Here is a 27561-nt window from a genome sequence, read left to right on the forward strand (position 1 = left end):
TTGGAAAAGAAGCTTCCTATATCTAAAATAAAGGTAAACCCTGTTGATTTATAATTTAAAATAGTTTCTGTTGAACGAAGAACATTTCCATGTAACGAATGGGTTAGGAGAGACAACTTTGTATGCATTGTTCTTACCTCTGGCCTTTAGGCAATTTAGTTAATTAGAAAGCGCAAATTAAGGCTGAAGGGGATTACCGTTTCACAATGTTAGTGGTGTCTATAAAACTTATGCAGTCACATACCGACAAGTCGTTCTAGTCATATTGCTTTCCATAGCCAGTCAGATGATTAAGAAGATTCCCAACACGGATGATAGCCTTTGGTCAACATGTATTGTGATTCCCCTTTACTCCAACAAACAGGCATATGTTTTTCTGAGAAATGAGTGATCTACACCTTCCAGTAAATTTCTCCTGTCTAGTCACAGTAGCTGAATATTTGTGTGATTCCGACATTTTGTACGGTATTCAAAGAACTAGTGAGAGTAGCAGCGTGGGGGGGGGGGTTTGGGGAAACTAAGATATAAACTTTACGAAGATGAAATGCTGGCAGATTTTGAAACTTTGTCAAGCCTTTCACTGTGTAGAAAATGTTCTAAAATAGAATGGCATACAGGCAATAATTAAAAAAAAAAAAAAAAAACTCTATTACCAATCTCCAAAAAACTAGTGCGAATTAAGGATGATTGCTAAAGAACTTGATGTGGAAACTATCAAGATCGGTTGTGTTTCGGGCCATGATGGGCAGCTTTAGCTTGCGAACAGCAGTTGTGAATTGGAGGAATTATCCTGCTTTGTTGAAACATTTTGTATCAGAAGTTAAATATTCAGGATTATTAAATCGACATTTAAATTTGGAATTTCTTAAAAATTTAGCACTAATGATCGACATCCTGCTCTCTTACCTTTCAGAAGCTTTACAGAATCACAATGGTAAAAGCATATAAATTAATAATTCGAACTATCAGTGCTATTTCTAATTTGAAAAATTCTGAAAGAAATTATGAAACTAAAATTGAGAGCACGTTGAAGTGGAAATAATTTGAAGGAATCAAAATCGAAAGTAAAAAAATTACCTCGTGACAAGTTATTAAATGCATTGTTTTATACTTAAAGGATAAGTCATTAATGCAACAGGCGCCTCCGTAGCCAGGTGGGAAGGAGCAGCAGTGCGTAGCACATGCTTCTTGATTAGACCGGGGTTCGAGCCCGTCACCACCAAATACGGAGGATGCAGAAAGGTCAGGGAATGACCACCGCATATTCCCGGAGCAATATGGCCTTAGTTGCTAATGCTCCTAAAAACCAAATAACAAACAAACAAACAAACAAACATTAATGCAACAGAGTGGTTTTATATTAAATAAAGAAAATGATGCCATTGAAAGAAATTTTGAGCGTATGCTACCCGAAATCGTGGAATGTGAAAGAACTTTCTTCTCGGTTGCAAGATGGTGAAAACCGAATAAGAAATTTAAGTTTTCTGATAAAATATGGAATAAAAATTAATGATATTAGAGATTTTGTCAAAGACAGTTTATCTTGAAAATCGAGTGAAATTTCCTTTTCAATTATAAGAAAGCCAGAAATATCTTTGAAACCATTGTGATTAGCTGTGGTGAAGCTGAGTGAGCTTTCAGCATAATGAATAATATTGTGACAATTAAACACATTGCATATTATGTTGACCATACATCTAAATGGAAAACCATTTCTTGAATTTGATCCGGATCGCTACATCAAATCATTCCTCTCTAATCATCGCTCAGCTATTGAGCAAAGCAGAAGCTCGACAACAAATATTAATAAAGAAGTAAATTGGCAATTTTTAGAATAAATTTTTCTTGAATATTTGCGAAATAATTTTTTTTCTGGGATCTGTGATTTTTTTGTGTACTTTTTCTAGAAAGTTTGTTTTTTATGTAATATTTGTTTTTATATTGTGGAATGTTTTGTGATAGTTTTTATGTTATTTGTAATATGGGAAATATTTCATGTTATTTTTTATTCCCAATATTAAAATTTTATCATGAAAAAAATTTATCCGTTATATCCTAGTTAAAAAAAGACAAATAAAAAAGTTGCACGTGTGCTCAGCACGTGCAGTAGATGGTTTATGCAAAACATCCTTTGCGTTTCTTTTAGGTATTTTGATTTGTATATATTGATTACAAAATAAAAGAGCTTGTTTATTGTAAATATTTTATTAATCATTCACAGATTTTCATAATTTCTAGAAGACAAGATACAATGGATTTATGATAACTAAAGTAAGAGACGTATACTTGTGAGGTAACGTATCTAACTATCTCTGTAAAATAGCACTGATTGATGTACCGATCTTGTAGTTAAAGTGACATACACAGCTGTTAGAGGCACCTAACAATGGAATGTAATGAAAATGCCAGACGAAAAAAGAAATAGTTGACAAATATTTTATTGTTGCAATCATACTTACTGCAGTAGTAACTTCAGGAAGCATGATTGTGATGTAATACTATTCAAAAATTCTCTAAAAATTTAGAACTCTAGACACTGTCATATCCAGTTATCATCGTAAGGCGAGGCATGACGACCAGGTTTTTTTTTTTTTTTTTTTTTTTTAGATAGACCTAGGAACGTTTTACCCATTCACATATACGCATGGTTAAGGGGGTAATAAGCCGCATCTGTCCACCCCTGACTCGAAAAATGCGTCATGTACTCTAATCACACTACTAGTAGTGCGAGCGTGGGAACCACTTTGGTGGAAGCCGTGGATGACGTCACTTCTGTGACTGATCAAATTTACTGAGTAAAAAGTCGGAAAAACTGCGAGCCCATTGTTAAAATATTCACAGCTCACCTCTGGGTACGATAACCTCCTAATGACGACTTATAATGCCGGTTCTCGTTACTTATTTACAACTTGCAAAATATCTGTTTATACCTATTCTAGTTAGTACTTAAATTTTATGATTTCTGGTTGATTTTTTTTTTTTTTTTTTTTTTTTTTTAATTTGGAATTTGTGTCCTGGTTAGAGTCTGCTGTACTTTATTATTACCATATTTAATATTGGTAATGTCTTATTGTGTGTTTCATTTATCAATTAAATTTTGTTATACATATGTACAAGAAAATTGCATTATATATAGGGGGTCAGCAGGTGTTTGCTTATATCTGCGGTTTCAGCCATACACAGTAGGTCTTGGAACGTCCCTCCCCCCCTGTGGATACGGGGGTCTTACTGTATTTGTAATCATAAAGCAATTGACGATTGTTAAATTTCGGTTGTGGTTCGTGACAGTTTATAATTGTTTTTATTAGAGTTTTGCTGCATGAAAAACTGAATACTGATTTCTCTAAACCATCCAGTGATATAATATATGCATATTACCTTTGAGGCCTTTTATGCTTAGAATGTGTTGCTTTAGTTAAATCATTTTCATCTCCCCCCCCCTTTCAATTTTTCTAAAACTATATGAGATTTATCTTTTCTTTAGGTAAATTAGTATGCATTAATCATAAAGACAAACTGTGTTTCTGCTTGCCTGATAAACACTGCCTCAGGTAAAACATTTTTGTTTATTTAAATATATTTTTACTTTAACTATTTGCTCATATCAATCAAAAAACCATAAAAATTTTCCTTTAAGCATGTCCATTTTTTAAATTCCAAGTTTGTTTCTTTTCAGTATATATTAATGGAAAACAATTTATGCAGTGATAAAAAAAATTGTCTTTCAAAAAAAAAAAAGCTAATAAAATATATTTAAAAAAATTTTGAAGTTTATCTTCTGTTTAAGCTGGTTGTCTAACTGATGACTCATGGACTCTATACTGTTCACTGAATAGTTTGTCAGCTTATAAGGCCTTCCCTTTCTATTGGATATTATGATTCAACCTTCAGTTCTTGCACAAAATATAAAATTTGGGTAGCCATCACTTCCCTCACCCATCCCTTCTGTCCTTAGGAAACAGAACTCTTTTGGGAAATAAATAAAAACTATTAATGGAACATGTGAGGACATTTAAACGGCCTTGCCATAACATAGTGGATATTTAAAAAATAATAATAAAAATAAAAAATTAAAAAAATAGTCTACATTGATTAAGGATATCCCTGTTAAGTTTAAAAAACATTCTAAATTTGAACATAAAAACAGCTTTCAGATAACACTCGTAGGACGACTTTAATCACAAACGAGTAGAAAAGCTGTGTTTGGTTCACATCAAGGTGTAATGCTTTGTCTTAAAATAAAAAAAAAATTTAAGCATTGTTATGATTCAAGGTGTCATTTGATTAATCACTTAGTGTGTTGAAATTGGAAATGCTGAACATCCAAAATGGATTTTGACAGATGTGCTGGTACTTATATCATGTTGCAAATAACTCCTGATGGAATACATACCTTATATAATTAGGTAGCTATCTAACCTGCAGCAAGTGTACAGAATAATGGCATTTCTTTCTAAAAGTTTGTCGGTATGGTGTTAAGCCTGTGTGTGGTTGTGTGGTCAAAACAGCATTGTCATGAAATGGCATAGAATCCACAAGACTTTGGAACTGTCCTAAAAGAATCTAGCACCATATGTTCTGAAATGAAAACTACCAAATCATGCAGGTTGGACTACTACTACCCTAAAACAAGGGTAAAAACCGTGGTTGTAGTTAGTAGTAGTAGTGGCATGTGATGCAAGAAAGCAAATGTATGAGCTTATGCAGCATTAGCCAAAAAAAAAAAAAAAATCACACCATTCCCTCCAAATGCCTGTCCAGTTCCTCCTTAAATTTATTTAACCTATCCACTTCCACAACGACAGATGGAAGTCTGTTCCAGCAATTAACCACCCGCTAGCTAAAGGCAAATTTCCGCACATACATTCTACATCTGTCTTTTCTTAATTTGAATTTATGCCCCCCCCCCCCCCAGGTTTGTAATCTGAACAAGTGGAAGGATCCCATCAGAATTCAGCGTGCTCCACCCATTCAAGGTACCTGATATTTGGAGGCTATGGCATAGGTAACTTTGTTGTCATAATTTTTTAACCAATGTTTGATTAATATGGACTTTGTCAGATGCATATTGGCATCCTGGAAGAAATTCATATTGGATGAACAGAAAGATTGTACCATGGAGTGTGGATAATAAAATTGGGATTGATTGAAATAGTCACGTACACATAGCTTATCCTATTAAGATGTGGAAGGGGCCAGGCCAGGTGCATATGCCCCACATATATAAAACCCTTTGACTGCTAGATGCAGACTCACCAGAACGAAAGAGCAACTTCACAATTACTCGTCCATTGCACTTTACATGGGATATACGTCTTGCTGACTGTGCATTGATCAGTTTTACATTTCTGTGATGATGTTTTCTTGGCTTTCATGTTGACATTTACCCGAAAATCTATTACTCATGTGACACAGGTGAGTTTCGTGTGACTGAAAACCAAGCTAAAATTGTTAGACCTTGTTTGAAGGCACGAAGGTCTGATCATATAATCTCCTTTTACACCTAAATCTATCTGTGACCAGAGGATTGCTGAGATGATTTGCATATAATATACCAGTGGTGCCCTGTTTTTTTTTTTTTTTTTCCCCTCTCTTTTCTTCTCTCCACCACAGATAGATTTTATTTGAAGTATTTCCAAGTCATTTTCTAACATATTACAACTTTCTTAGCTTTGACTGTTTTATGAACAGTGTTTCCACAAAATGAATCCTTTTAACGTTTATTATTTATTTATTATATTTTTTTAAATATGCCTTATACAATCATTTAAAATAAAGAAAATATTTTTAAATGAAATTTATTAACCAGAAATAATAAGTGCTCTTTTTTCATTTGAAAACTATAACTTCTTTTTCCTAGCTGTTGATTTCTTTACCAAGAACTAGCAGATATAGTCCCCACACTTAGCTTTCTTTGGAGCATGTTTGTATAACCATTGACACATCTTAGTGCTTCTTCCCCCCTTCTTTAACACAGATATGAACAAACTAGTAAAAAATTTTCATTAACTAGAAATCAACCTTTTGTTGTCAAGGATGCATTTATTAACTTGTAGGACGTATATGACATATCCATGCATGGAATTTCAGAAAAAAAATTCCAAACTATATTTGAAGCTAATTTTTATTGATTTTAAGGTCATTTTATGACTATAACCTGTTGGCCTTACTGTTAGCTAAGACAATTGCTTACATATTTCTCACCTTAAAGTATAATCTAATTAATGGCACAAATGCTTAGTCAGGAAATTTAATGTTGTAAGCTTACCTTAGTAGTAGCAAAAATAGGAGGCCTGTACAGCATCAGCCAAAAAAGAAGGGGGGGGGAAACACTTCCCTTGTTATCTGTCCATCCTTCTGTAGTTTGTCTAGTTCTTCCTTGAATTTATTCAAACCACCCACTTCTACAACTGATGGAAGTTTGTTCCAACAATCAACCATCTGCTGGCTGAAAGAAAATTTCCTCATATCTATCATTAATTAACCATCCTCAATTTTAATTTATCCCCTCATGTATATAGTTTGAGCAAGTGGAAGGGTGCCACAGTAGTGAGCTTAGTTAATCCATTCAGATCTCTTTGCAGATGCCTAGTCTCCAGACAGCAATGTGCAGAACTGAAGCTCTTTCCTAGTAAAGGCACCCTTTTGTTTCCCTCAGTAATATCGTTTGCTCTTCTCTGCACCTGTTCCAACAGATCCCTCACCCTTCCACATGTATGCTGACCTGTATCCCATACTTAAGATGTGGCCTAACCGTTACCTAAGGAAGCAATTACAACGTGATAATTGCTTCCTTAGAGAACATCTGACTGCACAATTACTCCCCAGATATTTTTCATTCTCTTGATTGTGCTACAACACAGTTTTTTGTGAACTGAATACAGCTTCTGCTGTATTCAGTTCATCAAGCTGAACATTCTGACTTCTCACCAGTTTATTCAAATGGCTTTAAGTCAGAATCACATGTAGGACCTGCTGCTGTCTCTCAGATACTAGAGTTAGTCCCCGAGTTATGTAACTTCAGACTTGCATAAATTTGTTAGGTAAAATCGTAAAGATACATTCTGTATAATTTTAAGAGTGAAGTCAAATGAAGGAATAATAAGTATAAGTTTTTATTTTTGTTATGGTGTATAACTGTCTTTCTTCATTCTTCTGAGGATATTATGTGGTTTTTGTAATTTTGGCATATCAGAGATATAGTAGCAATATTTTATTAGTCATTCCTGAGTTACGTAAAAATCAAATTATGTAAGAAGTTCTGGAATGTATCTCTTACGTATGTCGGGGACAAACTGAATTGTATCCAAGCGGATTCTCTGTGAATTCTGCATCTGTACTGCAGAACTTCACACTATAGGAGTTAGCACTGGATCACTTCAGAACTTTCCAATACCAGTGGTTTATTATATTTCTGATTCTTTGAGCATATTACTGGCTTTATCTTTGAGAAACAATTCTCATTCAGTCCTATGTCGGATTCATCAGAAAATACATTCTCTTTGTGAACATAAATTTGATATTCACTTCTAATGGAATTCCTAGCCACATTGGGATTAGGGGAAAGCAGCCAAATCAACAATTCCTACTAATAATCATGCCCTGTCAGTCCTCTGTACAGACTATAGGCAATAATACTCTGATACTTTTCCAATAACAGAATTCACAAAATAGACAACAAATAAATTACATCAGATAAAGCCTCTAATGAAACCATTGCAATCTAGTCTGCACAGGAATCATAAAGAGGAAGTTCTTGCTCAGCTCTGCATAGAACACAGTCAGTTGACACATTCCTTTCTTTCTACTTAGGGCCAATGACCCTCCTGTGACACCGTTTCATCTGTGTGACATGTTTTAGTTAACTGTAGAGATTTTAATGATACATGTTTTACCACTTCTGACTATCTTTTATTAATCATTTTATTAGTAAATATTTTATTAGTCATTCCTGAGTTACATAAAAATCAAATTATGTAAGAAGTCCTGGAATGTATCTCTTACGTATTAGCATTAGCAAAGGCACATGTTGCAAGAAAGCAAGCTTATATAGCAACAGCCAAAAAAAAAAAAAAAAAAAAAAACCCTTATTTCACCCATCCATTCGCTCCAAATGTTTCTCAAGTTCTGCCTTGAATCTATTTAAGCTGTCAACTTCTACAACGACAGATAGAAGTTTATTCCAGCAATCAACCACCCGCTGGCTAAAAGCAAACTTCCACACATCTATCCTACAACTGTCTTTCCTCAATTTGAATCTATGCCCTCTCAGGCGATTATTCTGAGCAAGAGATCTCATCCGCATTGAGCATGCGCAAGCTATTCAAGGCTTTATACACCTCAATCAGATCACCTCGCAGGTGCCTAGTCTCTAGACATTGTAATTTGCAAAACTTAAGACTTCCTTCGTAAGAGCAACCCTTTGTTCCATTCACTAATCTTGTTGCCCATCTCTGTACTCGTTCCAACAGCTCTACATCCGTCTTCAAATGAGGCATCCAGAACTGTATACAGTACTCAAGGTGTGGCCTGACCATTGCCTTATACAAGGGGATAATCACCTACTTATCCCAGCTAGAAAAATTCCTGTATATCGTTGACAAGACACAATGAGCTACTCTTGCAGACCGTCTGCACTGCTCAGAAAACTTCATATCTGCCTGCACAATTACCCCCAGGTCCTTTTCATTCTCTACCATTGTCAGTGTGGTAGTTGATACATTACTCTGGGATTACTGCTTCCCATATGCAGTACTTTACATTTGTTAGTGTTAAACTTCATTTGCCACCTCTCAGCCCAACTGCTCAACTTTTCTAGATCCTGTTGCAGCAGTGTACTGTCATTAACAACCCTGCGAACTTGGACATTAAGCCTGATATACCATCATCAATATCATTTATAAATACAGAAAACAACAATGGACCCAACACTGAACCCTGAGGGACTCCACTAATAACATTAGTCCACAAAGAGCGGTGTCCATTGATTACCACTCTGTCTTCTACCACTCAACCATCCCTTTATCCATAGCAGCAATTTGCCTCCAGTGCCACACTGCTCCAATTTGTGCAGCCGTCTACCATGTACAACAGTATCAAAGGCTTTCTTAAGATCCAAATATATGATATCAAAGTTATTCTTTTTATCCAGTTCCTTTGTGACTACATCATAGTATCCAATCAAATTAGTCAGATAAGACTTCCCCTTAACAAACCCATGCTGTTTCAGCTATAACTGAAATTTTGTCTAGATGATCCTGCAATGCTTCTTTAACCAGTGCCTCCATTAATTTCCCTGGAACAGAAGTTAAACTAACAGGTGTGTAATTACCTATCTCCCCCTCTGATCCTCCTTTGTCGATTGGGATCACATTTGCACATCTCCAGTCCATGGGTACCTCCCCTGAGTCCAGGGAAGCTCTCATAATTATGGCTAAGGGTTTGCTTACTTCCTTTGCCACCTACTTTAATATAACTGGATAGATTCCATCCACCCTGGGTGCCTTTCTTGTGTTTATCTTCAACAATTTCTCCTCCACTTTACTCTCAGTTATTACAAGATTCTCTAGCTTACTGCTAGAGTTGAATACACCTCTGGCATTCCCCTCGCTGAATAACTCCTCATGTGTGAATGTCGATGCAAAATATTCATTTAGTTTGTTAGCTACCTGAGCAGGGTCATCAACAGTTGACCCATCGATATCAAGTGGACCAATCTGATTCATCCCCCTCCTTCTAGAACTTACATAAGTAAAGAACTCTTTGCTGTTTTTCTTTGCATCCTTTGCCAAAGATTTCTCGTAATCTGCCTTCGCCTGCCTAACTTCCTTTGTAACTTGGTTACAGACCAGCTTATATCTATCATAAGGGTGCCTCCATAGCCAAGTGGGCAGGAGCAGCAGTGCATAGAACGTGCTTCTTGATTAGACCGGGGTTCGAGCCCATCACCACCGCATATCCCGGGCCTTAGTTGCTAATGCTCCTAAAAACCAAATAACAAACAAACAAACATATCTATCATAGGCTTTTGTGTCACATGTTAATTTATATGTATCCCATGCATTTTTCTTCTCTATCTCATGTCTAATTAGTTCATCTGGCCTACATCCATGTAGGCCTAAATCTTGAACAATATTTATTTGTTGGTATGAAAAGCCTTGTTGCTTCCAAGGTAGCCTAGTGGTCAGGCGTGCGGGTGCATAAGTACACGTGCCTTGAATGACCGGGGTTCAAGCCCTTGACTGTTTGAATACGTTGCTGTTTCTTGTATTCTGCCTATCTTGTGAACTCCTCTGACCGTTTGGTTGTTCCGGAGTATAAACAGAAAATTTATTTATTTTATTAATTCTTTTCATGCTTCCCATTTTGAATTTGCTGTTGGTAACATCATCAGTTCGTTCCACTGTATAGAATTTAAATACTGTCTCAGACCACCGTAGTCACTTTTACAAAAGCAAAAACACTTCCCTTTACCCTTTATGGTAGTTACCTCTTTGAGTAAATCCCACTTCAGCTCACTGTGATTACTGCCACCTAGTGGTTCCTTTATCTGCTGAGTCTTGTTGCATGAAGAATCACTACTGATAATCAGATCAAAAGTATTACTCCCTCTAGTTGCCTCCTGAACATCCTGCTGTAGAAAACAATCATCGAATAAATCCGCAAAAACCCTGCTAGTGTGTGTGTGTGACCAACCCACAAATTCCAGTCAATATCCGGGAAATTAAAATCCCCCCCCCCCATTATAAGACAGTCTAATTTACTGCCCCACTCTATTTCTCTGCACAATTGCTCATTATACTCATCAGATTCATTAGGCCTATAACACACACACCTACTCTCATTTTTCCTTTCCCAGTGCTTAAGATCCAAATATGTGATATCAAAGTTATTTTTTGTATCCAGTTCAGAAAATCCATCCTTTCTGTCACATTGTACAGAAAGGATAGACAAATTGTACAAATTCCAGTTCTGCACTGCTTATGTCTGTGTGAGACCATGTCTCTGATATCCCAACAATATCTGCCTTTGATGTCTTGACTAGCACTTCAAGCTCATCGAAATTATTAACTAACTCCTTGCATTGGTGTACATGCAAGTATACCTGCACCTGTTTCTACTCTTAGTAACCGTAACGCATCCATGTATTTACTTGTTCCATTATGACTCCCAGCAGGCCTGGAAATTCCCATTACCTTGCTTTCCAGGCTACTGCTCAATTGCATTTCAATAGAAGTAGTGCAAGAATCACTTTTACCTCTGCCAGCGGCTACTGTTAATCTATTAGTCCGTGTATCCCCCCCCCAAGCTAGCAGTTTTCCGACCCACCTAACTCTGCCTCGATAGCATCAGCAAATATTCTTGCACCATTTCTATTTAAGTGTGTTCCATCCCTGTAGAAGCAATCTCTCCTGTTAACAAGCACAGACTAGGCTGAGAAAAATTCTACCCCTTGAGCCTTGCACAATCTCTCCAGGGCTGAATTGATTGACAAGGCTCTCATCATATACTCCCTCCTATCGTGTCAGGGCAGAACTGCAGACACTTTCAAATTCAACCCTAACTCATGGCTTTTTTTCAGCATTGTCTTGTACTTGTTAAGTAATTCTGCCAGTCTCTTACTCTTAATATCATTAGTGCCAACGTATACAAAAATATCACCTTTTGTGCCCTTAAAGGATGATATCTGTATGTCGGGGAGAAACTGAATTTTATCCAAGCGGATTCTCTGTGAATGCAGGACTGCACACTATAGGAGTTATGCACTCAGTTGGATTTTATTTGACAATGGCATGTCAGTTGTTTTTAAATTCTTGCAACTTATTAATTTATATACAAAATACTGCATTTATCTTTAATCTTTATTACTACCTTACAGAAATAATTTTTTTTTTTTTTTTACATTTTATAAGTTTGTCTCGGTGCCTAATAGTTTTTGTTGCCAATGCACCAATAAGAATGTTAACCTTAACCTTGTCTCGTTATATGTTTTTATTTGACTTAATAGATATCGGTATACCTTGGATGAACTTCCAGTAATGTTGCATCGTCTAAAAGTAAGGGCAGAATCATTTGATAATTGGGCAGTAAAGGTGAAGAATGCTTTAGAAGCTACTGATAGGAATCGATTAGGTATAAAAAGATTTGATATATTTAATTTAATAATTTTTAATGTAATTTAATTTTTGATGATAATATAATTTTATGATAACTTTACATTTTGCTTCACAGTAGATGTGTTATTGTCATTATACAATGAGTAAAAGCTTAATTTTACACTATTTTGTTTAGTAAGAACTTGTGAAGTTGTGGTTCTAATAGTGATGGGCATATTCAATTGACATCATTTGATTATTTTAATTGATTACAAGTATAGGTTAGCAGAGATATCTACAGTTCACATTTAATTTTATATTTAGCACACTTCATACCAGTGTGCTAAATTTAAAATTGCTTTTCCAACTTTAACAATTTCTCTTTCACTTTCCTCTCAGTTATCATAAAATTATTCAGCTCTTTATTAGAGTTTGATAAACTACTGCCATCATCATCATCATCATCAGCCATTTTCAATCCACTGCAGGATGAAGGCCTCTCCAGCAACTTTCCAGTTCCTTCTGTTTTGAGCACTGGCCATCCATTTACTACCCAAAAACTCATGAATTTCATCAATCCATCTCCGCCTTTGTCTTCCAGGTTTTCTTCTAGCTCCTCTTGGGTATCATTCTGTATTTTCTTAGTCCATCTGTCATCATGTCTTCGAGCTATGTGTCCTGCCCAAGACCATTTTAGTTCTTTAGTTTTGATAAGAATGTCCTTTACTTGAGTTTGCTGCCTAATCCATGTGTTTCTTTTCTTATCTAACAGTCTGATTCCCAATATAATTCGTTCCATTCTTCGCTGTGTAGTTCTCAGCTTCTCTTCCATTCTTTTGGTGAGTGCCCAAGTTTCACTTCCATAAGTCATGGTGGGGAGTATACATTGGTTCATTATTTTACGTTTCAGACAAACTGGGATATTACTCTTCAGTATGTGACTAGATTTCCTGAATGCTATCCATCCAAAATTTATTCTTCTCTTGACTTCTAGCCATTTATCATTATTACAGCTAATGACTTGACCCAGATAAGTATATGACTCCACCTTTTCAATTACTGCTCCTTCAATCATTATTTCCCTTTCCGTGGCATACTTGTTCATCATTACTTTTGTTTTAGCCATATTCATCTTTAGTCCAAAATCTTTACTAACTGTGCATAACTGATTAAGATTTTCCTCTAATTCTTTGGGATCGTGGCTTATAACCACAATGTCCTCTGCAAATTGTAAATGGTTTAGGTACTCTCGGTTCACATTGACTCCTTTCTGCGACCAGTCTAATCTTCTGAAAGCTTCCTCAAGGGCAGCAGTAAACAGCTTCGGAGATATTGTGTCTCCTTGTCGAACTCCTTTCTTGATTTTAAATGTGCTACTGTCTTTGTCTAGTCTAATAAAGGAGGTAGCACTCTCATATATTTTCTTCAAAATCATAATATATGGGGTATGTATGCCTTGTCTTTCCAGTGCCCGAAACATTGCCTTATGCTGTATGGAGTCAAATGCCTTTTCATAATCCACAAATGTCAGCATAATGGTGTTTTATATTCATTTGCTTTCTCCATTAGCTGTGATATTACGTGAAGGTGATCCATAGTTGAGAATCCTGTCCTAAAGCCAGCTTGCTCTTTTTGTTGATTCCCATCAAGTATTCTTTCTAATCTGTTAGTAATGACCCTTGTGAACAACTTGTAGATGTATGATAACAAGCTAATTGGTCTATAATTTCCAATTTCTGATTTATCTCCTTTCTTATGCAGCAAAACTATGATTGCATTATTCCACTGCTTAGGCGTCACACCTTTTCTAATGCATTTTGTGAAGAGCCTTGCCAGTTTTTGTGTTATGTCTCTTCCTCCATATTATAACAATTCTACAGTAACTTCATCTTCCCCCGGGGCTTTCCGATTCTTCATTTTCTTCAATGCATGTTCTACCTCATTAGGAAGAATATTGGGTATGTCATATGTGTTGCTACTTTGCAATCCATCTTCCCCACTGCTGGTATCATTCCCTCGCTCCTTGTATAATTCTCTATAGTAGTCTTCTGCTATTTGAATTATGCCTTCTCTGCTGTTTATAAGTACACCATCGCTATTCTTTAGTTGCCATATCCCTCCCATAAGAATTACTGCCATACCCCTCCCTTAAGAATTCCTGATATGTGAATGTAGATGCAGAATATCTATTCAGTTTGTCAGCAAAGCCTGAGCAGGATCATCAACAGCTAAACTATCAACATCAAGTGGACCAATGTGATTCAACCTCTTCCTTTTACTGTTAATATAAGTACAGAAGTCTTTTCCGCATTTCTTGCCATTCTTTGCTAGAAGCATCTCATAATCTGTTCCCCCCCCCCACCTTTGAGACTTTATTTCAGACTAGTTTATATCTACCTTAGGCTTCTGTATCACGTGATAATTTGCATGCATCTTTCTTCTCTACCATATGTCTCAGTAGTTCATCTGATATCCATTTAGGTCTAAGCCTTGAACAGAATTTCTTAGTTGGTATGAAAGGCCTAGTACCTTCTACGATTATTTCCTTGGATGCTTCTCATTTAGAATTTGTTGTTAACATCATTAGTTGGTTCCACTATACAGAATTTAAAAACTGTCTGAGATCACAGTAGTCTCCTTTAGGAAAGAAAAAACCCTTTACTTTTGATGATAGTTACATCATTAAGTAAATCCCACATCAATACACTGATTGCTGTCACCCAGTGGATCTTTTGCGTGAAGATTCTTAAAGCGCAAAGAGTCACGGCTGATAATTAGATCAAGAGTATTGCTTCGTCTTGTTTCTTCTCTAACATGCTGCTGTAGAAACCAGTCATCCAAGAAATCCACAAAACAGTCTTGCTAGTGTGAGTGACCAATCCACAAGTTCCAATCAATATATGGAAAGTTAAAATCCCCTATTATAAGAAATTCTGATTTACTGGCCCACTCTACCCGCTGGCTAAAGGCAAATTTCCGCACATCTATCCTACATCTGTCTTTCCTCAATTTGAATTTATGCCCTCTCAGGTAATTATTCTGAGCAAGAGGAAGAATCCCATCAGTTGAGCATGCTCAAACTATTCAAGGCTTTATACACCTCTATCAGATCACCTCGCCGGTGTCTAGTCTCCAGACACTGTAATTTGCAAAACTTAAGCCTTTCTTCATAAGAACAACCCTTTGTTCCGTTCACCAATCTTGTTGCCCTTCTCTGTACTCGTTCCAGCAGCACTACATCCTTCTTGAAATGATACCTCCAGACCTGTATACAGTACTCTAGGTGTGGCCTGACCATTGCCCTATACAAGGGAATAATCACCTCCTTATCCCTGCTAGAAAAATTCCTATATATCATTGACAATACACCATGAGCTACTCTTGCAGCCCGTCTGCACTGCTCAGAGAACTTCATATCCTGCCTGCACAATTACCCCCAGGTCCTTTTCATTCTCTTTACTACCACTGTCAGTGTAGTACCACAGAGTTGATATGTTGCACTGGGGTTGCTGTTTCCCATATGTAGTACTTTACATTTGTCAATGTTAAACTTCATTTAGTTGGTATTATTTGAACCTGTAGTTCTGCAATTATTAATATTGTTACTGTTATTATTACTATAGTGTATATATACATGAGCCTTAGAAAGATGACGTTTTGAAATTTTTTTTGTATATTAAATTAAAAATATGCCTTGTTTGAGATGGTGCAAGTTTTGCAACAGCCAGTGTGTTGTTACATTCGCTGTTGTAAGATATATACCCACAGGAAGTTGATTATATCTTTCTTAAGTATAATGTTTCTTTGTAATAGTGTTCGCTATATAGTGCAAGGAAGCCACAGGCTTTTGCTGCACATTGTGTTACTCAAGCCCCCTTGTAAAAGCGAATGCCAGAAATTTTCTCACCTTTATTATATATATTTTGTCATTGCCAGCTTTGTGTTTATATCATATTGCTCACCTTTGGAAATTCTTACTCCTGCTAAAGCCTCTCTTGGTGTGGGGCACCTGTACGTGGTGAGTGAATCTCCCAGTGATGCTGCTGGTCGTCCAGATTAGCATCACTAAGATCCAGTACCCACAGCCTAGGTTCCATTCTAACATCATAGGAATCCTGCGTGTTTCTGTGTGCTACGACTCATAGGAACTCATAGGAATGGTCAACAGAATCAATGCCATGGCCCTTCTCTCATGGTCTGAGCGACAGAATTCAGGCTGGTCATGCTTCTGAGCACATTCATTGCTTGCTAGTAGTGGGTGTTCATTTGGATTCCAAGGCAAGTGTGGAGCCTGGGCACTGAGCCAAAAAAAACCCCATGAATCCTACTTTAAACTCTTCTTTTAGGGCCTCAACAAGATCTCGACCAGAAAATAATAAAACTGGCACAGAAAACGTTATCTCAGTGAAAAGAATCAAAACTGAGGAGACATCAGGTCCAACGCCTCAATACTTGATTGTATGCTCCCCCAATTGGAAGGGCTAGCAGTCCCCCCCCCCCCCAAAAAATAAATAAAACAGTAAAATGGCTTAATTTGACACTGGTTGAGATTAAAAGTAATGGCACTCAGAACAGCTCCTCTGAGCAACATCCATTGGGGGAATACCAATTGTAGTAACACCCCACAAGACAGAGCTCATTCAGGAGCATAATCCCAGAATTGGATCTACTTGAAGTGTCTGAGGAGGAAATTTGTTCAGCACTAAAAAATCAAAAAGTGACAGTTGCCTGCATTATGAATATTTGTACAGTGATGGGAATCTTGTGCCCACTACAAACCTAATCCTTTTTAAATCACCGTCTCCTAATTCAATCAAAGCTGGCTATCTAAACATGCACAGTTCACCCATATGTACCAAATCCCTTAAGGTGCTTTAAGCACCAGAAATATGAATACTCATAAACAGCCTGTCATGGTGCCCTGATATGTGCTTAAGTAGTGCAAAGGACCACAAAATTACATCGTGTCCAGCTACGAAACTCACCTGCATTAACTCCCAAGGAGAACACCCTTGCAAGTTCACAAGCATGCCCAGGGGTGAACAGAAAAAAATGAAATACGAGACTTAATGCAGAGATGTATATATCATATCAGGAGGCAAAAAAGCAGTGAAACCTTTAAATACAAACAAAAACTTACACTCAGAAGGTAGCAGATGTTCCATCGGAACTCAAACAGAAATGACTGTCTCACCTAAGGAGTCATTCACTCCCATTGCCATCTGTTAAGTTTGCAAAGACCTTCACAGAAGGATCAATCAGCTGACACTCCCATATATGTATTTTCTGATGCACCTTGAGGTTGTCACAGACATTCTCTCAGATATGCCAAACAAGCTGTACTTGCTACCTGGGAGTATAAAATGCTGATGGAACTGACATTCAGGTGACACCCAAGTCTAGTGGACCCAATTTCAGTGAAGTCTGAACAGTCGGTGACAGCCAGATCCTCTGCTTGCACCTTCACTGTGGTGGGACTGTTAGTAATCCTGGGTATAACCCCCATGCACAAACACGCTGTGTGTGACCACCCAGGTGTGAACCAACGTAAGCAGGGGTCGAGGTGTGGTGTCCACACCACATGGAGGAATGCCGTCCCTCTGTATTACCAAGCAATACTAGGTAGTAGATGACTCTTATCAAATGGTGCAATGCCACCATTGTGCTTATTGGAGGCTTGAAGTAGTGGAACCCATGTTTAGTCTCTAGAGCTAAGTTCCTGTCAACCCTTCCCCATCTCTTCCATCATGCAGTATGACTGATAACTTTTAAGGTTATGATGGATATCGTGGCGAGATCCAATCTTCCTTACATTTTGAGGGTACAGCTCTAGAACGGTGTTCGCAGGCTGCCCCGCTAGTTAGTGCACTGGACCGAATCTGTTGGTAACTCTTTAGGAGGCTTCCGGATCAGCTAATGTATAATCTTGCTACCTCTACTCTGCCAGATAGTGGTCGAGATGCTGAGGCTTTTGCAATTACTAATGACCTTGCACAGATTGTTCATTTACCTACAAGAATGCAGGACAATCCTAGCCATACAGCCAACACGCTTGATCTTTTTCTCATAAACAACACTTCTAAGTACACAGTCGAAGAGAGTGGTCCTTTAGGCACCTCAGTCAACTTGGTGATTGTCTCTTCTCCAATGGAACCTTTATCTCATGGCTATTCCCATCCTCGTATTGTTTGTCATTACAAGAATGCAAAATGGGATGACATGTGAGATTTATTTTCCTTGTTGGGATTACTGTTTCAAAACTTCTGATGTCAAAGTTTGCTCAGATGGTGTCAGTGAAATTTATGTGAAATCCATTTTCTATGTTTCTTTACTCTGGCGTGGTTTGAAAGCGTTGACAGAGAGATTACAACGATTCAAATAACACTTAACAATTTATTATAGACAAAAAGATCATGTACACAATCTACTTTCACACCATAAACATATAATGAATAAACTATGCATCAATCTATGAGCAATCATTTTAAAACAGAAAAAAATAAGAATTAATGGTCTCGCGATTTCATAGGTTTGTATATTTTATCTTTCTAGACAAATCCGGTTCCTTCCTATTAAACCTTTTTTAAGTAATACAAGGGCATGAACAATTATACATGTTATTAACTTAATTCTACTTTCCACATATATAAAAGAAACTCAGAAAGGAAGCATTGAATTTAGGAAAAATTTTGGCTGTTTTACACAAGTTCATTTATACATAGGAATGTTTTTCGCTTACCAATTTAGGTGGACTTGTCCCTAGGCTAGCTGCAAGGCTTGCTTCTCTAAGGTCTTCTCTGGTCCTCGCAGTTCTGACTGTGCTGCTAGAAGGGTGATGCAGGCAGTTACTCAGGGAGCTCGGATCAGAAGATGGTGGGGTGGCGATCAACAGGAACCACACTCGAGATCTCAACCACTTCACCCCCTTTGGTCTCATTTTTGGCCCTTTTATTCTTTGGGCTCTCCTTTGTCTTCAAGAGCAAAACTCTCTCATTGGCCACTGGAGGTCACGGGTTTCCTGACCAGGATGGTCCAGGGATGACTAGTGCCCCCACATAGGTCCCCTCGTCTCCGGGTGTTTTACTTGGCGACATGGTGTCAGATATATTAATAAAGTGCCTGCCTACTCATTTTCTCACACGGGCTTCCCTTCTAGTCGTCCTCCCACGATTTCCGTTGCTACCCCAGTTGTAAAAACTTTTGGGTGGGTATCGTGGTTGGCAAAGAGAGCCTAGCTTGTAGCGTTCCTTCATTGTACTTTAATTTCTGCAAATTTAGATATATTCCTAGATAACATTCTTTTGGGCTCCCATGTTTCGACAATATGCTGTGAATGTACCGTTTTTTGGCCCATATGCTATAATAGTGTTCGGGGAAGTTTACAAATATTGCTTCCTCTGCATCTGAAAAAAACTTGGTTTTCTCTTTCATTCTCGGCGTTACTTTTCTTCCAAACAGCTGCTCACTCTGTATAAATCACAAATCTGCCCTGCAATGGAATATTGTTCCCACATCTGGGGTGGTGCCCCCAAAACCTCTCTCATGCTTCTTGATTCCATTCAGAAGAGGGCAGTTAGTTAATTAATGTTTCATCTCTAACAGAGTCTCTCCACTCGCTGTCTCATAGACGTACTGTTTCTGCAGCATGCGTTTTCTACAGATACTTCTATGGGTACTGTTCTTCTGAATTGGCTTCTATAATTCCCGCTCTCTCTTTCAAAACGTACTGAACACATGCCGCCACCAGCCAACATTCATTTACTGTCCAACTTCAAACTCACAGAACCAACTTTTTATCTTCCTCGTTTTTTCATTCAACTGCCATTTTCTGGAACAACCTTCCTTCATACGTATTTCCTGAAAATTACAGTCTACAGAAATTCAAGTCTAATGTCAACAAATATCTTCTTTCTTCTTCTCAACCTCCAACCCAAGCACTGTACTAAGTACTATAGGTTCTAATACCTCTCGTGTTTGGAGTTTTCATAAAAAAAAAAAGGGGGACAAAATTTGGTTTGCATTTTAAACTCATCTATCTCCATCCGTTTGTGTAGAATTGCAAGGCAGCCTTTTGCCTCTCCAAATCCTCAATTTCAGTTTTAAGGCATTTTAGTCTTACACTCCTCGTGTCCTTGATTTTTAAGTCCATTTCAGATTGTGAGCTGTAAAGTTAAAGAGCAGGAGTTATATGTTAAAAGAGCTGCATGCAGCTTGCCGACCCCTGTCCTATTCCGACTTTTTTTCTTCCTCTTTGTATGTCGGTTGCTGAATGATGTTTCCAAAGCGGGTCAGCAGTGGGCCTACAATTTTAAGAAACTGCTTTTGTCCTCAACGAAGCACTGGTTGGGCTGGCAATCAGAATCATTTGTGAAAATCCTCGTTCACATTCACTCGATGAAATTGGTATCGTACTCGGAGCGTTCATCAAGCATTTGATGAACGCTTCTCCTGAAATGTTATCAATAGGTATCCACGAATTGCATCTCTTTCATTTAACTGTAACCTAATTGACAATTTTCTAACATCACTTTCACCAAATGCCAACAATTCATGTTTAGAAGGATTAATACCTTCATTGTCCTCGTTTTCCTTCTCTCGTCATCGGTATTGTCGCTAGTTCTTAAATTTGAATTTTTTTTCTTTTATTTTTTTTGAAACTGTCCAAAATGTCAGGGTCATTCGGATATTCAGGTACTGTGACCTAAAAAAAGAGATAAGGAAATTTTACGGAAAAATGTGGATAACGCACTTCTGCGAAACAACAAATGGTTATTTTTCGGGGTAAAAGAAAATCACTTTTGTAATTTTCGAACGGGCCGCTTACATTTTATTCACAAAGTTGTTCAACCTACGGCTCGCGAGGACGGTGAACTAAAACAACATTTTAAATTTTGTTAATTATCAAAAAAATTTTTATAATTAAATGTTTTCTTCAGTAAATGCAATTGTGTATTGTACTTAATAAAATTTTCTGATATTTCAATTTTACTTTTACATGCAACAAGATATGGAAAATATAACACACTCAAGAAATCTAACTGAATTTTTTTGAATATGGCTCCCTTACAGGAAAAGGTTGGACACCTCTGCAGTAGAAGGTGGGCCAGAGCCCATTGGAAATACACGATATACACGACTCCTCCCTATGTGGGACAGGTGGTCGCATTCTACAACTTAGTGGTACCAGGTACCACTAAGTTGTAGAATGCGTTAGCTCTCTTAATTCGTGCAGCTGCACTAATTGCCTGAAGGCCAGAAATGCGAACAGTGCATACCGAGTTAATTCTCTCTTAATCCATTCACTATATGAAAATTTTCTTCGCTCAACGGAAACTATTTTAAATGTAACTTCCAAGGGGAATTCAGACTACTTCGATATAAAAGGACTTCTGTTAAACAGAGAAGGATTAATGAATGAGTAATTTAGAATTATAAAAATGGTTATACAGTTTTATATAGAAAATATCTTAAAAATAGACAGTAAAAAATGCAAATTTAGTTAAATGATTTTAAGCTTATTTGAATAGTAGGTAAACATGTGAAAAAAATTACAGAATATTACAAATTTCGAAGTGCACTGTATCCAAATGTCACAAGTCACTGTTAATAAAGGTGCCGGTACTCCGTACCATTGCATACCGTCCCAAAAAAAGCACTGTGTACGCCATATCCAAAATTTCGCTACTTCATACAGCATGTCCCCCTCCACTCTTTCCTACTGTTGAATACACCATGAATAGAGTAAACTTATCACTAGGAAGAGTAAACACTTCCTAGTTCATTTCGCAAATATATGTGGTTCTAATCTCAATGATGTCCATTTCTACTTCCAGTCTGCCCAACCCATTTATTCTTTCTGACAGAATCTCAGTTATCGATTGATTCAACTACTGATCATCCCAAATTATTCACTGTATGATTCTTTCGCCTCAAATGTGGTACTTTTGCATATGTCCATACCTATATTCCCTGTCAGAGACTTGGTAATTTGGAATCTCCTGTTTTCGATCTTCTCTGGCTTAAAATCTCTCTGCCTCATTGTGTCAAATCCATCTGTTGTCTCTACTGTTCTCCCAACTCCACTAATCAATTGGAGCACTTTGACTTCCTGTCTTTGCAACTTGACTTTCTCAAGTCGAAGTTTCCTAACAGTGAGGTAAATTTCCTTGGTGATTTTAGTGTTCACAACTCCAGCTGGCTGGAGTTGTGAACACTAAAATCACCAAGTTTTCTAGTCCCACCGGCCAGCTGGTCGAGATGCTGAGGCTTTTGCAATTACTAATGATCTTGCACAGATTGTTCATTTACCTACAAGTATACCAGACAATCCTAACCATACAGCAAACACGATCTTTTTCTCACAAACAACCATCTTAAGTACACGGTTGAAATGAGTGGTCCTTTAGGCACCTCAGATCACAACTTGGTGATTGTCTCTTCTCCAATGGAGCCTTTATCTCAGGTCTGTTTCCAACATTGTGTTGTTTGGCATTACAAGAATGCAAAATGGGATGACCTGCAAGATTTTTTTTTTTTTCCATGGTCTAATTACTGTTTCAAAACTTCTGATGTCAACATTTGCTCAGATCGTGTCAGTGAAATTATTCTTGTAGGAATGGAATCCTTTATTCCACACTCCACTTTAAAATCTTGTCCTTCATCTAAACCTTAGTTTTCCAATAAATGTGCTAAGGCTGTTCAAGAGAAGAACGTTGCATATCGTAATTGGCTTGTTTCCAATTCTTCAGTTTCATTTTCTGTCTACACCAAAGCTTGCAACAATTGTAAAGGAGTTATTAATCAGTCCAAACTAGATTTTGAACAGGCTAAGAGTAGAAAACTTGCTTCTTGCCCCAATGTTAGCCGAGCATTCTAGTCTCTTGCCAAAGCTATTGGCCGCGCCTTTTGCCCATCTCTGCTCCCACCTCTGTCAAAACCAGATGGTTCTGTTGTCACTTCAGCTGACCTGCTTAGAGTCCCATTTTTCTTCCAACTCGTGTATTAATGATCTTGGTAAAACACCTCCCATCATTTCCAACACACTCCATTCAATGCCTTCTGCGTTCTTCCATAAAAAGGATATCAGAATGATTTTTAATGAATCTTGATGCTCATGAAGCTTCAGGTCCTGATGGTATTTCTCCACTTCTTCTCAAAACCTGCGCTCCCGAACTAACTCCTGTTCTTTGCCCCTTTTTTCACTTTCTTATTTCAAAGGTGTTTTTACTTCTGCTTAGAAATTTGCTCATATCCAGCCAGTTCCTAAAAAGAGAGACAAATCACTGCCGTCCAATTATCGTCTCCTTGCAATTACTTCTACTCTTTCTAAAGCAATGGAGAAATCAATTAACCGCCATCTCTTAAATTACCTAGAAACCTTCCGTTTGATCAACGATTGCCAATTTTGATTCCATCAGTGTCGAACCACTGGTGATATTCTGGCTTTTGTTACCCATTTATGGACAAATTCATTGGAAAGTTCCATGGAACACAAGCATTTGCTCATAAATAGAAATCTCTTTCCATCTCAAAGGCTTTCGATCATGTTTGGCATAAAGGTCTTCTAAACTAGCTTCCATCTTATGGTTTGCCAACTGTTTTTGTAATTGGTTATCCAGTTTTCTCACAGGGTGATGGTAGATGGTTCTCTGTTCTCTAACTTCTCCACTAATGCTGGTGTACCCCCCCAAGGTTCAGTTATTTCCTCCATTCGTTTCCTGTTGTATATTAATGACCTTCTTCCATTGACTGGAAATCCCATCCATAGTTTTGCCAATGATAGCACATTGCATTCCACTTTCCATTTTGAGAATCCTGACCCTGCTCAATCAGCTTCAACTTCTTGAATATCCGCTACCAGTTCCTTAAATGCTAATCTCCAAGTAATTCTCCAGTGGGGCAAAGACAACTTAGTTGATTTCAATCCTTCTAAAACTCAGTCCTGTCTTACGTCTTGCAAAAAGTATTCTTCTACTCCAATGCTTATCTTTGGTGACACTCCAATTTCTTGGCAAGTTGATATATCTCTTGTGAGGATTACCCTGACTTCTAATCTCTCTTGGCACCAGCAATTAGAAATATTGCTTCCTCTGCATCTAAAAAACTTGGTTTTCTCTTTCACTCTTGACGTTACTTTTCTTCCAAACAGCTGTCCACTCTGTACAAATCGTAAATCTGCCCTACCAAGGAATAGTGTTCTCACATCGGGGGCAGTGCCCTCAAAACTTCTCTCAGACTTCCATTGGCTTCCATATAAGCCAATTCTTCTGAATTGGCTTCTATAATTCCCACTCGCCCTTTCAAAACAGTCCGAACACGTGCTGCCACCAGTGAACATTCATTTACTGTCCAACTTCAGACTCACAGAACCAACTTTTCACCTTCATCGTTTATTCATTCAGCTGCCATTTTTTAGAACAAACTTCCTTCATATGTCTTTCCTGAAAATTACAGTCTACAGAAGTTCTAATGTCAACAAAAATCTTCTCTCATCTTCTCAACCTCTAACCCAAGCACATTACTAAGTACTGCAGGTTCTAATACCTCTTGTTTGGTGTTTTCATAAAAAAAAAGAAAAAAAAAAAAAAAAACACCAGTAACAAAAGAAACTGTTATAGAGAATTTGGGTTTAACTTATTTTTTTTAAAAATTTGTATATTTATTTCGTTATAAAAAGGGACATCCTTATTATTGTGTTCCATAAACCACAATGACAGTATTTGCATATGTCAACTGATCATTCTATTTATAATTCCAAAATAAAATAAAAAAATTACAAAAACATCACATTATTAAAGGTAATAGTTTCATTACATACAATATTATGTTAAGTTTAATCTTTTATGCTCCCTTGTTGAGGGGGATTTAACATAGCACAAACATATGCCTGAGGAATTATGTATCGAAATAAGCCTGATGGTATCATCTAACATATTTTTTTAATATTATATATATATACAGAGAGAGAAAGAGAGAGAGAGAGAGAGAGAGAGAGAGAGAGAGAGAGAAAATCGGATCTAACGGCAGAAAATAAAATAAATTACTTAAGGGTTCCATTAAAAAAAAGGTTGAAAACCACTGAACTAGTAGAATGAATAATATCTTGATTTCTCACTTCATGTGATAATGAAAAGCCACGATTATTGCTGTTTGGGGAAGAGAAGGGGGAGTTCCACCGAAATCTGAAAAGTTGCTTAAGGGTGCCTTGACTATAAAAAAGTTAGGGAAACCCTGCCCTAACACTTCAGAAGCTGCCGACCGGGCTAGCCGGGTGGGTAAAGTGCCTGCCTGGCAACCCAAAGGACGCGGGTTCGAATCCCGCCTCGGGCTTGGATCAAAGTACTGCAAAAACCTTGGGAGGTGCATTATGGCCACAGAAGCCGATGCGCCAACAACTACCAAAAAAAAACTTCAGAAGCTGACCGACAGATCCACCTAGCCCAATGACAGCTAAATTCCTACAGCAATGGAATTGTCATAGATTCTAGCAAAATACTGGTGACCCCCAGTCCTTCTTGCAAAAGCACAAGACAGTTTAGCAGGTTCTTGCAGGGGACATATTTGAAGGCAAATGAAAACTCTCGCTTTCATAATACTACTGTCATACATAGAGATAGAACTGGATGTGGGCTTGCGCATGGAGGAGTTGTCATCCTTATGGGTAACCAGACTCCATTTAAACCTCTACCACTTTCCATCAACATGGAAGTTGTAGCAATTTGCATTACAGTGGGATTTTATTAACAGCCTGTTCAGTTTATTTGCCAACTGGGGCTGATATCTCCAAGGCAGACCTTGATGATCTCATTGTGCAGCTACCCACTCCTGTCTTACTCCTTGGTGATTTCAATGGACATAACGCCCTGTGAGATAGTGCCAAAATTAATGGAAGAGGATGCATTATAGACCACATGCTCACTGAAATGACCTCTCCCTTCTAAATGAGAGGTCATTGGAGAGGGAGTGGTCAGTGGGAGAGTTTACTACGTTTAATCTCTTACCCTTTAAACACGAATATGCCAAAGCAGACTATATTTGCCGTCAGAACAAAATGGTCTCATGGATTCAATTTATATCCACAATTAACCAGCACTAATGTTGTCTGGGGCAAAATCTGGAAATGAAGAGAAAACACATCACACCCTTCACCAGTCCTGAAACAATGGATGCATTATTGCAGACCCAAGTACGATAGCCAATACTCCAGGGAGTAAGAAGACTTTCTATTATGTCATCAGTATCTTATTACTCCCTGGAGTTCTCAGTCCTGATGAAAAGCAGCCAATTAATTTAAAATCTAAGGATCCTTGGCCTTTTTTTTTTTTGTAATGCAAACCCAAAACATGACCAGTATTTGAACCTATAGCACTTAGTTCTATACATGGATTGAAAAGATGAAAGAAGATATTTGTTGACATTACACTTGAACTTCTGTAGATTGTAATTTTCAGGAAATGTGTGAAGGGAGGTTGTTTCAACAAATGGAAGTTGAAGGAATATATGAGGAAGAAAAAAGTTGGTTCTTTGAGTTTGAAGTTGGACACTGAAAGGATGGGAGAGAGAGAGATGGGAAATTATAGAATCTAATTCAGAAGAACAGTTCCCATGGAAGTATCTGCAGAAACAGAGAGTGGAAAGGCTTTGTAAGAGATGAGTCATTAATTAACCTAACTGCCCTCTGAATGGAGTCTAGAAGCCAAAGAGAGGTTATGGTACACTGTCCCAGATATGGGAACCAATATTCCATGATATGGCAGATTTGAGATTTGTACATAATGAGTAGCTGTGTAGAAGACAAGTATCGCCAAGAGTGAAAAAGAGAACCCAGTTTTTTAGATGCAGAGGAAGCAATATTTCTGATGTGCTTTCCCAAGAGAGATTTAGAAGTCAGGGTAATCCCCATTAGAGATATGTGATCTTGTCTAGAAAGCTGAATGTCGTTGAAGATGAGCGGAAGAACCATTTTTGCAAGATTATAAGATAGGACTGAGTTTTAGAAAGATTAAAATTAACTAAGTTATCTTTGCCCCACTGAAGAATTATCTGGAGGTCAGCATTTAAGAAATTGGTAAGTGAATATTCAAGAAGTTAAAGTTGTTTATGCAGGGCACAAACCTTGCAGGGCAAGGTTTCTCAAAAAGGAAGGTGGAATGCAATTTGCTATCATCAGCAAAACTATGGATAGGATTTATAGTCAATAGAAAATGATCATTTATATACAAGGGAAAAAGAGTGGGAGAAAGAACTGAACCTTGGAGAACACTTGCAATAGTGGAGAAGTTATAAGATAGAGAGCCATCTACCATCAACTACAGTGATTAGTCAAAGAGAAAACTGAGTATCCAGTTACTAAAGACAGTTGGCAAACCATAAGATGGAAGTTTATTCAGAAGACCTTTAAGTTAAACACAAACAAAAAGGCTTTGAAATCTAAGAGCAACTGCTTGAGTTTCACCAAACTTTTCAA

The 27561-nt window shown here is 37.5% G+C and overlaps 1 protein-coding gene across 5 annotated transcripts in view; it reads left to right on the forward strand.

The window, feature by feature from the left end:
• Kdm5 (Lysine demethylase 5) overlaps positions 1-27561 on the forward strand; it is a 589167-nt gene that overhangs the window by 292940 nt on the left and 268666 nt on the right. For all 5 annotated transcript variants that reach the window (XM_090384917.1, XM_090384920.1, XM_090384918.1 and 2 more), the window contains 2 exons: positions 3485-3551; positions 12008-12132. In XM_090384917.1, the coding sequence (XP_090241043.1) occupies positions 3485-3551; positions 12008-12132 (192 nt within the window). The remainder of the gene's footprint in view (positions 1-3484; positions 3552-12007; positions 12133-27561) is intronic.

This window comes from Mastigoproctus giganteus, chromosome 11 (assembly GCF_048544385.1).
Source record: "Mastigoproctus giganteus isolate SK-2022 chromosome 11, ASM4854438v1, whole genome shotgun sequence".
NCBI classification, from domain to species: Eukaryota; Metazoa; Arthropoda; class Arachnida; order Uropygi; family Thelyphonidae; genus Mastigoproctus; species Mastigoproctus giganteus.